We start from the raw sequence: 14,497 nt of genomic DNA, 5'->3' as shown, positions 1-14,497 counted from the left end.
ATAAGGACACTGCTGCTAGTTGTACTGTTGAATAGTGCCTGGTTTTGAAGAGAATAGGATTTCTGAAATCCTGTGTTTGCGTTCTTCAAGCAATTCTTGTGGCCTTGGAAAATGTCACGTTTGTTTCAAGATGAAAAGGAAACTTATACAAGTTGTGCCAGACTTGTATTGAGTTGTATAACTGTGTGCTGTCTCTCTGGTGAATGTTAAAAGTGATTTTCCTCGCAAAATGTCTCAGCTGCTCTTCAGCTATTTTAATCCCCTGCTCTTCCTGCACTGGGACACAATTCAACATTGTCCAGCCAGGTTATTGAAAAACGTTGGGTTTAGCATTTTCACAGTCTATCGGTTAGTCAGCAAGCAGCTAAGTTGCTATGAGGTGCTGTAGATAACAATATGTTCCTTGCCTAATATCCAACACTATCTGCAATCTACTAAAGATTGCAATAATTGAAGCCAGACCTCTTCCTGCTGCCACTCAGTTGTGGCTTGGATCTCTCAGTGGTCCTGTGCCTCAGGTTGGTCTTGCACCAACAATTTCCATCATCCTCTATTGGCAATGCCATTCAGTGAAGCAGCCTGCATCCCCTCTCAAACACCTGACTAACACAATGGGGGAGTCTTCCCGATAAAGAGCTGATGTGGACTTCTTCACAGCCAAGATCCTTGTTATCTCGACAAGATTCCGCCCAGCATTTATGAATTCAATCCCTTTTGCAATCAATATTAACAAAATTTGCCCATATTCTTTTTTGTTACATCACCTTTCAGTTTACTTATCAATAATTTTTGACCATAAGACTTGGGATCAGAAGTAGCCATTGAGCTCATCTGCTTTGCCCTGCCATTCAATGGAATCATGGCTGATCTGATCATTCTTAACTGCACTTTCCTCCCTTTTCCCCATAACCCTGATTCCCTTACTGATTAAAACTCTGTCTATCTCACATTTGAATATACATAGCAATCCAAAGTCGACAGCTACCGATTTCAGATTTACTATCTTCTCAGAGAAGAAATTCCTCCTTCTCTCCATGAAATGCCTGACTCCTTATTCTGATATTATACCCTTTTGGTCCCAGACTCTTTAGAAAACAGTCCTCCATACCTGGTATCAGCCTGGCGAACCTTCTCTGGGCCACCTCTAATGTCAATATATCTTAGATTGATATGTGCAAAGCTGTTCACAGTATTCCAGGTGTGGTCTGACTTGTACCTTGTAAAGTTTTGGCAAAGACTCCCACTTTTATAGTCTATTCCTTTTGAAATAAAGGCTAACATTCCATTTGCCTTACCTATTACCTGCTGGATGCCAGCTTTTTGTGATTCATATACAAGGGCTCCCAAATCGCTCTCTTCTGTAGCTTTCTGCACTCTTTCTCGATTTAACTAAAATTCAGTTGCCAAAGAGCATAACCTCATTAGTGTATAATCAGCTTTGTTATTTCAGTAAAAACAATCATCTCATAAAAATGACCATCTCTGCCAAGAATTTCTATAAGGATTGTCAATGATCTGTTATATACACGTTTACTACTTTCCTATTTATTTTGCTTCAAATTTCTTATCTACTTTATTCCTTATTTCTATCACCAATAGAAAAAATATAAGAAGGATTTGGAAGAGCACATAAAAGGCAGGAACCTTTCTGGTTTGGAGATTACACCCGCAATGTTGCATGTCAAATATGCAACTAAAATAGGCTGTGAGGTATGCAGTCCACTTCTTTGTTTTTAATGATTTGAAAAGTAATTATTGCTGTGTGTTGAAACATGCAAACTGTGCATTAATTGGGGAAGATTACGTTTTCACTAATAATGATTTTTGCATATTTTCAAGCATTTTGTTTGCAATTTGTAGAATAATTTAGTTATTCCTTGGCTTATACTCATTTTTATTTTGTTGGTGCTACTGCCAGTATTTGGCAATTATGCATCAAGCTCATTTAGACTGTTATCATATTCGTTTTTATATAACTGTAATGTAAGGAAACCTGCGATTTGGTCAACTAAATCATGCTTGACGTGTTTTATCCATCTTAACACAATGAAAGACGTGTGTGTCATTCTGTCATCTATTGTCGGGAGTTTTTCTTATTGGCAAGCGCCATTGTAAGGAGAAGAGATGTCATGTAGTCAGTATTCCTGTAGCTCTCCTTTACATTTTCTTTAGAAAGAATACAGGAAGGATCTTGAAGAAGGTGTGAAGGGTAAGGGCTTAATGGTGGTTGACGAGACTCCTGAGATGATGCGAGCAAGGAATGCCACGTACATTCTTAACGAGGTAAATACGACCCAGTGTCACCAATGCATGCCCTGTGTTGAAGATAATGAAATATTACATTCTGTCTAGTTGTAAAGTATTGTATGCCACACTTTCCTACTGTAGCAGATAAGTCAAAGTTGTCATAATGGCAGAGAGCCATAGGGTGACTCTCTCATTAGAGATGGTAGTTTTCCCTGAAGGTCCCCATGGCTTAGGTGATGGATGGGATTAAGAAGGTGGGACCTAATGGTGACCTCAGCTAGTATGGGAATTGAACTTGTGCTGTTGGCATCACCTTGTACCATAAACGATCTACTGAGCTAACTAAACTAACCCTTAATTCAAACACCTTTATTCTGCCTATTAGAAAGTTGACCATTGCAGCAAACATTAGTCGAGATGTCAGAATGGCCTAGTATGACTGAACTAACTAAATACATAATCATATCGTTTACATCTACAAATGCTTATATTTCGGTTTGTTTACATAATATGGAAACATATATTGGAATTGACCATGAAGTGTAATGTTTGAATTTTTTTCTGCCCCATAACCGAGAAATGTTGAAACCAATTGTAGTGGCAGCTCTGCTTCCAACAGTAGTTCATAAATAGTAGGAATTGCAGATGCTGGAGAATCTGAGATACCAAGGTGTAGAGCTGAATGAACACAGCAGGCCGAGCAGGAAAGCTGACATTTTGGGCCTAGACCCTTCTTCAGAAATGGGGAGGGCAAGAGGGTTCTGAAATAAATAGGGAGAGAGGGGGAGGGAGATGGGAGGGATGAGGATGGAGGGAGGGACCTTCTCCTCGATCCATCTTCTTTCTGCCAAAAAAACCTAGAATTCACCTCCTTGCATCCACCGTCCTGCAAAATTGCCATCCCCAATTCCCAATTCCTTTGCCTCCGCTGCATCTGCTCCCAGGATGAGGCTTTCCGCTCCTGAACATCTCAGATGTCCTCGTTTTTCAAGGACCTCAACTACCCCCCTCAGTGGTTGAGAATGCCCTTGACCGTGTCTCCCGCATTTCCCGCAAATCATCTCTCACTACTCCTTCCCGCAATAACAACCAAAATAGAATCCCCTTGTCCTCACGTACTACCCCACCAACCTCTGGATCTAATGCAGCATCCTCTCACACTTCCGTCATCTGCAATCCGACTCCACCACCGAAGTCATCTTTCCCTCCCCACCTTTATCTGCTTTCCGGAGAGACCACTCTCTCCGTGACTCCCTTGTCTGCTCCACACTCCCCTCCAGCCCCACCACACCCGGCACCTTCCCCTGCAACCGCAGGAAGTGCTACACCTGCCCCTACACCTCCTCCCTCATCCCCATCCCAGGCCCCAAGAAGACTTGCCACATCAAACAGATGATCACCTGCACATCTGCTAATGTGGTATACTGCATCCACTGTTCCCATTGTGGCCTCCTCTACATCTGGGAAATCAAGTGGAGGCTTGGGGACTGCTTTGCAGAACACCTATGCTCGGTTCGCAATAAACAACTGCACCTGCCAGTCGCGAACCATTTCAACTCCCCCTCCTGTTCCTCAGACGACATGTCCATCCTGGGCCTCCGGCAGTGCCACAATGATGCCACTCAAAGGTTGCAGGAACAGCAACTCATATTCCACTTGGGAACCCTGAAGTCCAATGTTATTAATGTGGATTTCACAAGCTTCAAAATCTCCCCTCCCCCTACTGCATCCCAAAACCAGTCCAGCTCACCCCTGCCTCCCTAACCTTTCCTTCCTCCCACCTATCCCCTCCTCCCACCTTAACCCTCACCCCCATATCCTACCTAATAACCTCATCCCACCCCCTTGACCTGTCTGTCCTCCCTGGACTGACCTATCCCCTCCCTACCTCCCCACCTACACTCACCTTTATTAGCTCCATCCCTGCCTGTTTAACCTGTCTGTCTCCTCTCCACCTATCTTCTCCTCTATCCATCTTCTATCCACCTCCCCCTTTCTCCCTATTTATTTCAGAACCCCCTTCCCCTCCCCCATTTCTGAAGAAGGGTCTAGGCCTGAAACGTCAGCCTTCCTGCTGTTCTGATGCTGCTTGGCCTGCTGTGTTCATCCAGGTCTACACTTTATCTCAGTAGTTCATAGATGTTTACCAGCCTCTTCTAGATTTAAACAATAGTGATGATACTCTTTTTCTTCAGTCCTTGAAAACTTGGGCTTGTTTTATGTGGAGTTTTGGTTGGACTTAAAAATTAACTTATTTGCCTCAAAGGAATTGCTGACCCAAGAGAGTTATTGCAAGTATTGATCTCCTTTGAATGGAACCATGAAAGAAATAGAAGAACCAAGAGGAGGCCATTTATTTTGCAGAGTTGGCCAGGGAATTGCAGTTTAAGCCATTTGTGAATTTTCAGGCCTCAAAGGCCCAAGTGAGAGCAAGAAGGAGAGCTTTTAGCTGTTCAGTACTATTTCCACTAATGAGTCAGAAGGTGCAGGGTGTTAACATTACTGCAGACAGTTCTGGTGAGTGGAGACTGGTTCTGATTCTGATGTATGGTTTACTTCTGGGTGATGGCCCAAAAGATTTGTTATCTGAAGATAGTTTTGATCAAGTGACCACCTAATTGAATGCTTCTGTCCTGTCAGAATGGTTTAAAGTTAGAAGCCACTGCTGTACTGCAGAGAATGGAGGGCGCTTTGTTTACATCTACTTATTATAAACTGGCTGCTATTTCCCTTCATTTTGTTGAGTATCAAGTTCATAAATAGGGAGTGCTGATAGTCTACAGATTCTGTCATTTGAGTACATTCCGTAAATGAATTTTGTCTGTGAATGCTCATAGATGAAGGAGACTGCTACCCATAGTTAATCAGTTAGAAAGTTTCTGCAGACTTGAGATAGTCTGTTGAAACTTTTAAAAGTCACCTGACCTTCAGAAGTCACCTTGCTCACACTTTTGATATTGTTCCTTTTTCAAGATAAAGACAATCGATATTGAGTTATGAATATGGCATACCTTTTTACAACAGAATAAAACAAAATGACTTTTTAAGCTGATGAATAGAACTATCACTAATGATAGCATTCACAGGCAAAAGACTTTTCTTTCATGCTCTAGTCACCCAGATCGAAAATCAACCAGTTTGAATAGGTTAATAATTATGTAAAGAGTCAGATGAGCAGCAGGATGTTCCCCCATTTAGATCAATCTGGCTTTGCAGTTGCCAACATACCAAGATGAACTGGTGGCCTTAGCTGTGGATCTAATTTTCCTCACGTTGGCAATTTTTAGTTATCTCTACGGGACAATGGAGTTCATGTACACGTTGGGCCATTGTCCCTCTCTCTGAACCAAAGCCTCCTGATTTGAATGCTGCCCTGGGACCTGACGGCCAAGGAAGATATAATCGTAATGCATTCAAACAATGCAAAACCTACAAATCCTTTCAACACTGGCTGGTAGCAGGGAGTAAGAGTGGCAGAGATTACTGGTCAACCATGTGAAGGATGAATGTTGGAGCTTTTATTATCACTGTCCATCGCTCTAGACTAAAACATGCCAAGAAAAATGCGTGTTGCTACCCCATGGTTTGGTTGAGGCAATTTCCAACTATATTGCAATTGGATTTTCAGTAAGGATAGTCCTACAGATTATTTACAGAACTATTGATGAATGGCCTCTTTGCTTTGTCTAACTCAGAAAGAGTACAAGAGATCATTGGAAGAAGAAATCAAGGGCAAAGGGCTTGTGGCACTTGCTAATGAAACACCTGACTTTGCCAGAGCCAAGAACGCCACAGAAATTTTAAGTCAGGTGAGTGACTATGCATTCAATAGATTAATCCTTCCACCTGATTAAAGATATACCATCGGCCTTGCCCTTGACAACAGTAAGTTTGTTTTTAGGGTCTTTATTCATTTGGGTGAGAAGAGAAAGATTTAAAAAGGACATGAGGGTCAAATTTTTTACATTGAGTGCAATGAACTGCCAGAGAATGTGGTGGGTGCAGTTACAGTTATAATGTTTAAAAGACACATGGATAGGTTAGGTTGTTGACTTGCTTGCTGAGCTGGTTAGTTTTCATTCAGACGTTTCATCACCATGCTGGGTCGTCTTTGCTAGAACTTTATAAATGAATAGGTTCATGAATGGGAAAGATTTAGAGGGATATGGGACTAATTTAGCTTGGGAGCATAGTGTCGACTGGTTGGACTGAAGGATCTATTTCCAAGCTGTATGACACATCGGTTATGGGGGCATTGCTGACAAATTCAGCAATAACTATCCACCCTTAATTGCCCTTGAGAAAGTGGTGGTGAGTTGCCTTTGTTAACCATTTGGTACATGCATAGCCCCTTCAAGGAAGTTTGTTGATGAAAAATGTTAGTGTCGGTTTGAGAGTTGGGTCTTCCAGAATTGGTAGTCAGGTGCCATTTTGGCTAAGCTGGAGACCCCACCCCAGCATTACAAAAATTCAGGCTTGTGAAGCATCAACAAACATCTCCATTTCTGACATTATAGCAAGGAATATTATTGATAAGGCAGTTGAAGCTGTTTGAGCTTAGGACACTAGCTCGAGGAACGCCTGCAGAGATAACTGACCTTTAGCAACCATAACCATCTTCCTTTGTGTGAGGTCAAATTCTAACTAGCAGAGAGTTTCCTTCGATTTCCATTCATTCCAGTTTTGCTAGGGCTTCTCGATGTCTCAGTCAAATGCAGCTTTGATGACATGGGCAGTTAGTCTCGCCTTATTTCTGGAAGTCAACTCTTTGTTTTGTCCATTTTTGGACCGAGGCTGAATGAGAACAGGAGCTGAGTGGCCCCAGAAGAACTGAAACTGAGCATCAGTGAGGGGAAAGATTTAAAAGGGACCAAGGGGGCAACATTTTCACGCAGAGGGTGATGCGTGTATGGGATGAGCTAACAGACGAAGTGGTGGAGGCTGGCACAATTACAACATTTAAAAGGCACCTGGATGGTGTATGAACAGGCAGAGTTGAGTGACATGGGCCAAATGCTGGCAAATGGGAGTAGATTAATTTAAGATAGCTAGTCAGTATGGGCAAGTTGGAATGAAATTTGCTTATGTGCTGTGCAGTTCAAGAACTCTATATGACCGTGAGCAGCTTGTAGCTAAGTGAATACTGTTAAATTGCACTGTTTGACATCTTCCATTCATTTCCTAATGTCCTGAAATATCTGATAGGACAATAACTGGCTCAGTTGCAATACCCTGATTTTGTGTACTGGCCATACCTGAGCAAGTTTGCACATTGCTAGGTCCAAGAAGGTAGCTCACCACTTTCTTCTCAAAGACAAATAGGAACAGGCAATAAATGCAGGCCAGCTAACGACATAAGCATCCCATGAATAAATAACAGTAGAAATAGAAGGCTGTTGTTGTAGCTGCACTGAAATATCTTGGCTGGTTGTGCAGCAAGTTCTGGAGCGTGTGTTGAGTACTATTGCAGGAGCCCATAGATTTTTCAGTTTCATCTCTGTATAACAAAGGCTGTAATGAAAAACACAGCGAAACGATCTGAATATAATCTAAACTGAGCATCAGTGAGTAATTTGTACTCTATAGCACTCTCAATGATGTGTTATGTTATTTTAGCAATGGTTGGGGGAAGGCTAATGGTACAGATTTATCCTGCCTTTTGTGGAGAGGGCATACTTAAGCAATCTTTCACTTTGGGCCATTCCAGTGTTGTAACTGTATTGTAATTTCTTGCATGGGGACATTGTTACTTCTGGAGTACAAGTCTTTAGCACTAAAGAATGATATTGTTGTGGCTCCTAATATTTGCTTCACTCGGTGCTTTTGATCATTCTTAACATCAAGTGGACTGAATTGAATTGACTCAAAGCAGTCATTTTAATGGATATGTACTTCAGGAGGGGAGTCAGATCATTCACTTTGCACTTCTGACTGTGGATGGTAGTAAATGCTTCAGCTTTGTCTTTCATTTGTGGCCTGTGCTTTGTCATCATTGATAATGGGGGCTTTTGCTGGGGCCCTGCTCCTGTTAGTTCTTCACTATTACTTGCGGCTTGATGTGGTGGGCTACGGAGTTCTCGTTCTGATCCATTGTTTGTGAGATTCCTTACCCTGTATATAACAGGGTATTTCTACTATTTAGCATGAATTTATTCCTCTCTTAATGTTGTAGCAAATTGGCAATTTTAACAGATGAGGACAAGACCTGATGATGCTACTTACGGTCCATCTTGACCTGAAAATGAATGACTGATCCAGTTCTCTGTATATCCTTTCAAATCTTTAAACTATAACTCCATCCCAGCTCAGTGAAGTTCATTGATTAATTAAATGGCTGAAATGGTATACGTGTGGTTAAAATTGACCTATCATCCTTTTTTAGGTAAAATACAAGCAGTTGGCTGAAATGGACAGGCCTAATTACACAACAGTTATAGATACACCCGATATAATCCACGCTCATAATGTGAAGAATTTGAGCAGCCAGGTAAAGCATTTCTTTTCTGAACTATTTTCTGTCCTGCTGCTCATTTTCACAATGGATGTAAACTTTATTGGCCAGGAAGGTGATGTCAGCGAAGTTGGTGCAGATGCAATACAGCAGAACCACAACTGCTGTCACCCCAAGCCATCAATTCTTTAATTCTGTGGGTGGAGGGGCCACTTTAGTGGTGGTGGGGCATTAGAAACAAATGTCCTCCAGCAGTAATCCATAGCCAAGAACCTTCTCCACTTCTTCTCGTTGGCTCTCAGTATCTTCTAATTACATTGAATGCCTTAGGAACAATTTGAGGAAGAAGCTAAATTCCTGGAGCCACCCTGGAGCTGGACAGTGGAACTCCACCTTGCTTTATATTTAAATATGACGGACATATCATACACATAACTGCACACTGCATCAGTCCTCACCCCATAAAGACAAACTGGGATCTCTATCCTCTCCAGCCCCAAATAATACTACGGTGGCTGAGTGGTTAGCACTGCTGCCTCAAAGCACCCAGGACCTGGGTTCAATTCCATCTTCAGCAACTATCTGTGTGGAGTTTGCACATTCTCCCTGTGTCTGTGTGGGTTTCGTCTAGGTGCTCTGGTTTCTTACCACAGTCCAAAGATGTGCAGGGTGGGTGGATCAGCCATGGAGAATTGCCTGTAGTGTTGAGGGATGTGTAGATTAGGTTGGTTGTAGGGGATGAGTCCGGGTGGGATGCTCTGAGGGTCAGTGTGGACTTGTTAGGCCAAAGGGCCTGTTTCCACTCTGTAGGGGTTCACTGACCTTTTACTTCTGACAGAATTTCCTTTTCCAACTCTCTGATGGCTAGCAGTTGCCACGCCTTCTTAGACAATGATATTACAGCATCAATGATTTTGTATAACTTTTTTTTGGTTGAAAACATCATTTGCAATTAAGCGTTTTGTGTGAATCACTTTAAAATGATCTTAAATGTTCACATTTCCAGGAATGAGAAACTTTGGCTACGAGGATAGGTTGGAGAAATTGGGGACTGTTCACCAGCAGTTCTGATATTTAGCAAGTGCCTCTGGCAGCTTCATATTGTATGAGATATTTTTCTTATTAAAAAAAAATAAATTGCTTCCCATTCAATTTTCTCCAATTTTGTAATTATGATTACTTAGACATTTATGAATATCTGGTGTGTTACGCTTGCATTTAAGAAGGTGAATGACACTATTCCTCCAGCTTCTGCTCACTGTAATTACACCTCCACTTTGATGTTGCAGTATTTGGATGATGAACTTATGCATTTGAAATTACCATATTCAAACTTGCTTCAAATACTTCAGGTTTCCACCACAACTGATTTGTGAAATCCCCAATGTTAATTTTTCGATGAATTTATGCAACAGTAGGTTGAACTAGTGCAACTGAGGTTTAATAGAATAAATTCTTGTATTGTATTACTGGATGTTTCCTTTATTTATTTGATGAGGGCATCGCTGGCTAGACAGGACATGGACACATCCCTGTCTCCTCCAAAATTATATTCAATTAAAGAAGGCAATAAAAAGAAAAGTTAATATTTTAATTTAAATGCACTTCTGGATTTCTTGTGCAATCCAATTTAGTCCCAGATGAGTTTTTATCTGTGCTTATCATTTGACACCTATTATCGTTATGAAAAGTCTGAGCTAGAGATGATTCTGGTGCAGTATAATGTGCCTTTCCATTGCCATCTACTAATTCTACTCTGACTTGCTTATGTAGAAACAATACAAGGCAGAAGCTGTGAAGACCATGTCTCAATATGTCTCGGTAACAGATACACCCGAGATGCACAGAGTCCGTGAAAACCAGAAGAACATCAGTACAGTAAGTCAATACGCTTCACCATATCTGGCGTCCAGGTCAATCATGTGGGAACACAAAGCCTTTGCTTTCTGATTTGAAGTGTTGACCAAACTTTCAGTCAACCTTTTCTGTGCTCCGTGGTTATTCTGTAGCAAAACCAATAGCCTGATACGTGCAGAAAGAACAGCACACTATCAACATGTTCTCCATTCAATGTAATACATGTTTGACAAAAGTAAAAAGATTCAACCTTATTTTGGGACACTCTGCAGAAATGCGATGTTGTCTTCAAAGGGGTTAAGTACTGTGTCACTGTTGCCTGTCTGGACAATCAGTGTCCAACATGTTTACTAGGAACAGTAAACATCAAAATTGTTTGTGTACTCTCTTTGCTTTGTATGTTTTTTTATGGAATTTAACAGGGCTGTACAAAATGCTATTAACATTCTAGACACAGTGATGGTTATTTCTCTTCTTCCTACTTCCACTTACTTTATAATATATGATTGCTATTTGTCTCTTTTGGTCCCATTCCCTCTCATACTGTGCACTGTTCCATGACCATGAGGGTAGTCAGTTCCCAAGTCAGTGCGCAATGCTGCTCAGTGAGCTGTCAGGTCTGAGGTTGGCTCTCCATCTCTTTGGGACTGGATGGCATGTCAGAGAGAGTGATGGGGAGATTTTGGAATTTTGGATTTTACCCCCCACCCCAACCCCCCAGCTAATAGGGAAAGCTGCATAGGAGAGGATTATAATCAGGCAGAGTCCACTGAATGGCCTGAGGACACACTGTTTATACTCGGTGACTTCTGAGCTTCACACCTTCAAAACCAGTTGAGGCCACTGGAACAGGCCTAAGTTAAATGTGAGAGTCTGAGCCCAAAGGCAAAATCAATAACGTCACTAAGAAAATCTATTTAAGTAGGGTTCAGCCATTTAAAACAGTCGTGCCTTTGTGTTATGGATTCCCCTAGGGCACAGTCCAATTCAGCAATCATGTGCACTCTACTTGCCTTCCCTCTTTAAAGTTGGAACTAGAGAATCTTGCGTGCAAAAATTCATAAGAAGGCCTTGTGACACAGTGAGTAGTGCCCCGACCCCTGAGCGATCAGCGCCAGGTTCCTGATTGGCACGGTAACTGTCTTTGTGGTACAGCCAAGTTGGTTGTTTGCCTACTTGCAAACCCTGTCAATGTGCCAATGGCAAGAATAGGTAACACTCTTGGTCAGTCATGTTCAATACATCATAGTGCCCGTCAAGCTAAAGATTCAGGCTGTTCCTAAACAAATGTAACCATGGGCTTTGTCTACCTTCAAAGTCTGGAGAAGCCAGATCCTGATATGCTTTTGGTCGTGCTAATGAACTTTGAACAGATGCTATTCCAGGTTTTTGATACTTTATAGCTTCAGACAATGAGGGTTGGAGAAAAGAAAAGGAAGTTAGAGTCAAGTAAATATTTTGACCAAGCATGTAAATGTAGAGCTAATCCCATCCAAACATTTCGTTAGAGCCCTGGAATTCACCAGCTTTACCTGGTCTTATCAATGTTTCTTTGCTTGTTGTTTCTGTTTTCTTACTGTTGATTTTCACTCTGTTTTACAGCTTCAGTACACTTCAGAACTTAAACACATTAAAGGAAAGGTTACCACAGTAAAAGACACACCTGAAATCCTGCGAGCTAAGGAAAACCAAAAGAATTTCAGCTTGGTACATTTTACCTAAATATTTTTCCAAAGCTAACCTACTCACCATTTGTAGTTTTTAAAGCCATTTTCTACTTTTCTCCTTACCCTTTTATCCACGCAAATTATTTCTAACAAAATTCAGCAATGACAATGATATAACAATTTTGTTTGATTCTTCAGTTATGCAGATGTTTTCTAATAATAGTCTTGTATATTTATTGCATACAAATTCTTTAAAAGGTTTTTGTTGCCTTATTTGTTTTTTGTTTATCAGCTAGTTGACAGTTAACTCTATTCAGTTTAGTATATTTTTGTCAGCCTCTTACAGACTTCTGATTTAATTGGTTTGTTACTTGTATTCTCTGTTAATTTGTTAGTAATTTTGCCTGGTTTGGTTTCTGAGTTCCATTGCCAAATCAAGACCATCTCTGTCCTGCCCTTCATTTTAATATCTTGCTTCTGTGTGTGTAAAGATCGCATATAAAGAAGAAGTTGGTACAGGGACATCAATTAAAGAAACACCAGAGATGGAGAGAGTCAAAAGAACACAGGAGGCCATTAGTTCGGTACAATCCTTGATTGCACCAATCCTCCTCTTCCTAATTTATGCTAATCCTTTTATTTACACAATTCTCAACCTTTTAATCTTTCACCTGTGTGAAATTTGTCCTCCTTAATAACAGCAGTTTCATAATCTGTTATATTCACAGATAACCCAGGTTATGATGCAACTAGGGCTTGCAATGAAATGGAGAACTCCCTGAAAAATTATTTGCAAATGTCTGTATTTTAATTTAATAGTATGAGGACTGTATTGATTATTCTGTTCAAAATGTGGGCACAGTGGGTTATGGTTATGTTACATGGCTATAATCCAGAAGTTCTTGATTATTAATCTGGGAAAAGTGGGTTCAAAAATAAAAGCAGTGCTAGAAAATCTCAGCAGGTCTGGCAGCATCAGTCAAAAGAGAAACAGAGTTAACGTTTAGAGTGCAGAATGACTCTTCTCTGGAACCATTCCTGCTGTGTTTCTCCAGCACTTCCTGTTTCTATTTCAGATTTCCAGCATCACTCTCACTTAAACATGCATTCAAATTCCAAGCAGGGAATTTGGACTTTGTATTTTAGAAGCAAAATACCCTGGAAGTAATAGCTGATGCCAGTAGAAGTGACTTAAAGCCCAAGTGGTCTTAATTAAAACAAACCTGCTGTCCTTATTGGTTTGGCCTTTTTGTGACTCTAACCCCTGAAGTGTTTCACAAGGAGAAGCCCGCTGTTATTTCCTTAGCGCATCCGTACTCTAGTTGATAGGAGAGTGTTAAGAATATGGAATTTAATACCACAAGAAAATACTGAGGCAAACAGTATTAATGCAGTTAAAGCAAAGCCAGGTAATTATTTGAGGAAGAAGGAACTTGAGGGCTATGCTGATAGACTTAGCTGATGTTGGACGGAAGAAGACTGATGCACATAAAGCATAAACACACCATGGACTGAATGAACACAGTGGCTTGTTTCATGTTATTGGTAACTAAGGAACTACCAAAATATTGGCCTTTTCAGCGTAACCCTCATCCTAAGAAAGGATATTTAAAATAATCAACCTTATATTATATTTAATAATATTATATTATATTTAACTATTGTTGAATTTGAGGACTTTACAGTTATTTTGGACGAAAACTATTCAAAGGGATAAAAGAATCCAGAGGAAATGATTAGTGAATGCTGCATTTGTATTGTCATATTGTGACCAACATTAAGAATATTTAATTAACACAAGTGCCTCTGAGGCACTTGGATACCCTCTGCTGGTTTTTATGATAGTGGCGAATGCCAATGGGCTACTGAGATCTCAGATGACATTTGTGACTGTAACCCCTGTGGATTTGTGTAACGTCCAAAACTAGAAACCTAAGGTAACTTGGAAACGACTCTGAATTCCTGTTGGCTTTTATAGTCACAACTGCAGATTTCATTCTTCAGTATAAATTTCGAGTCATTTCAGCATTGCTGCCAGGTTGTGAGTTCCACATCTCAGGAATGAACAGGGTAAACTTACAGCACCCCATGTTCCTGACACTTTGCAAAACTGCTCAGGTGCAAGTACAGCTAAGACAAAATGTACCATATGCTGTAATATAAAGCAAAGGCATGTTATAACTCAGTCAGAAATACTTAACTACTTCATTCCACGGAGAAAGACACAGACAATATATTACTCATAATCCAGTCTTACAAAGCTTTAAGTAGATGC

General features: G+C 40.7%; 1 protein-coding gene across 24 annotated transcripts in view; it reads left to right on the top strand.

Annotated features, from left to right (window-relative positions):
- The window catches only part of neb (nebulin), a 275,824-nt gene that overhangs the window by 229,487 nt on the left and 31,840 nt on the right, over positions 1–14,497 (top strand). For 20 of the 24 annotated variants that reach the window (XM_059647492.1, XM_059647488.1, XM_059647498.1 and 17 more), the window contains 7 exons: positions 1,600–1,710; positions 2,173–2,283; positions 5,943–6,056; positions 8,630–8,734; positions 10,472–10,576; positions 12,158–12,262; positions 12,714–12,806. In XM_059647492.1, coding sequence (XP_059503475.1) covers positions 1,600–1,710; positions 2,173–2,283; positions 5,943–6,056; positions 8,630–8,734; positions 10,472–10,576; positions 12,158–12,262; positions 12,714–12,806 — 744 coding nt within the window. The remainder of the gene's footprint in view (positions 1–1,599; positions 1,711–2,172; positions 2,284–5,942; positions 6,057–8,629; positions 8,735–10,471; positions 10,577–12,157; positions 12,263–12,713; positions 12,807–14,497) is intronic. The other 4 variants (XM_059647507.1, XM_059647506.1, XM_059647504.1 and 1 more) reach the window with 1 other exon arrangement.

Source organism: Stegostoma tigrinum, chromosome 7, assembly GCF_030684315.1.
Source record: "Stegostoma tigrinum isolate sSteTig4 chromosome 7, sSteTig4.hap1, whole genome shotgun sequence".
Taxonomy (NCBI): domain Eukaryota; kingdom Metazoa; phylum Chordata; class Chondrichthyes; order Orectolobiformes; family Stegostomatidae; genus Stegostoma; species Stegostoma tigrinum.
Note: the sequence above shows the minus strand (reverse complement) of the source record. Positions and strands in the feature narration are given on the sequence as shown.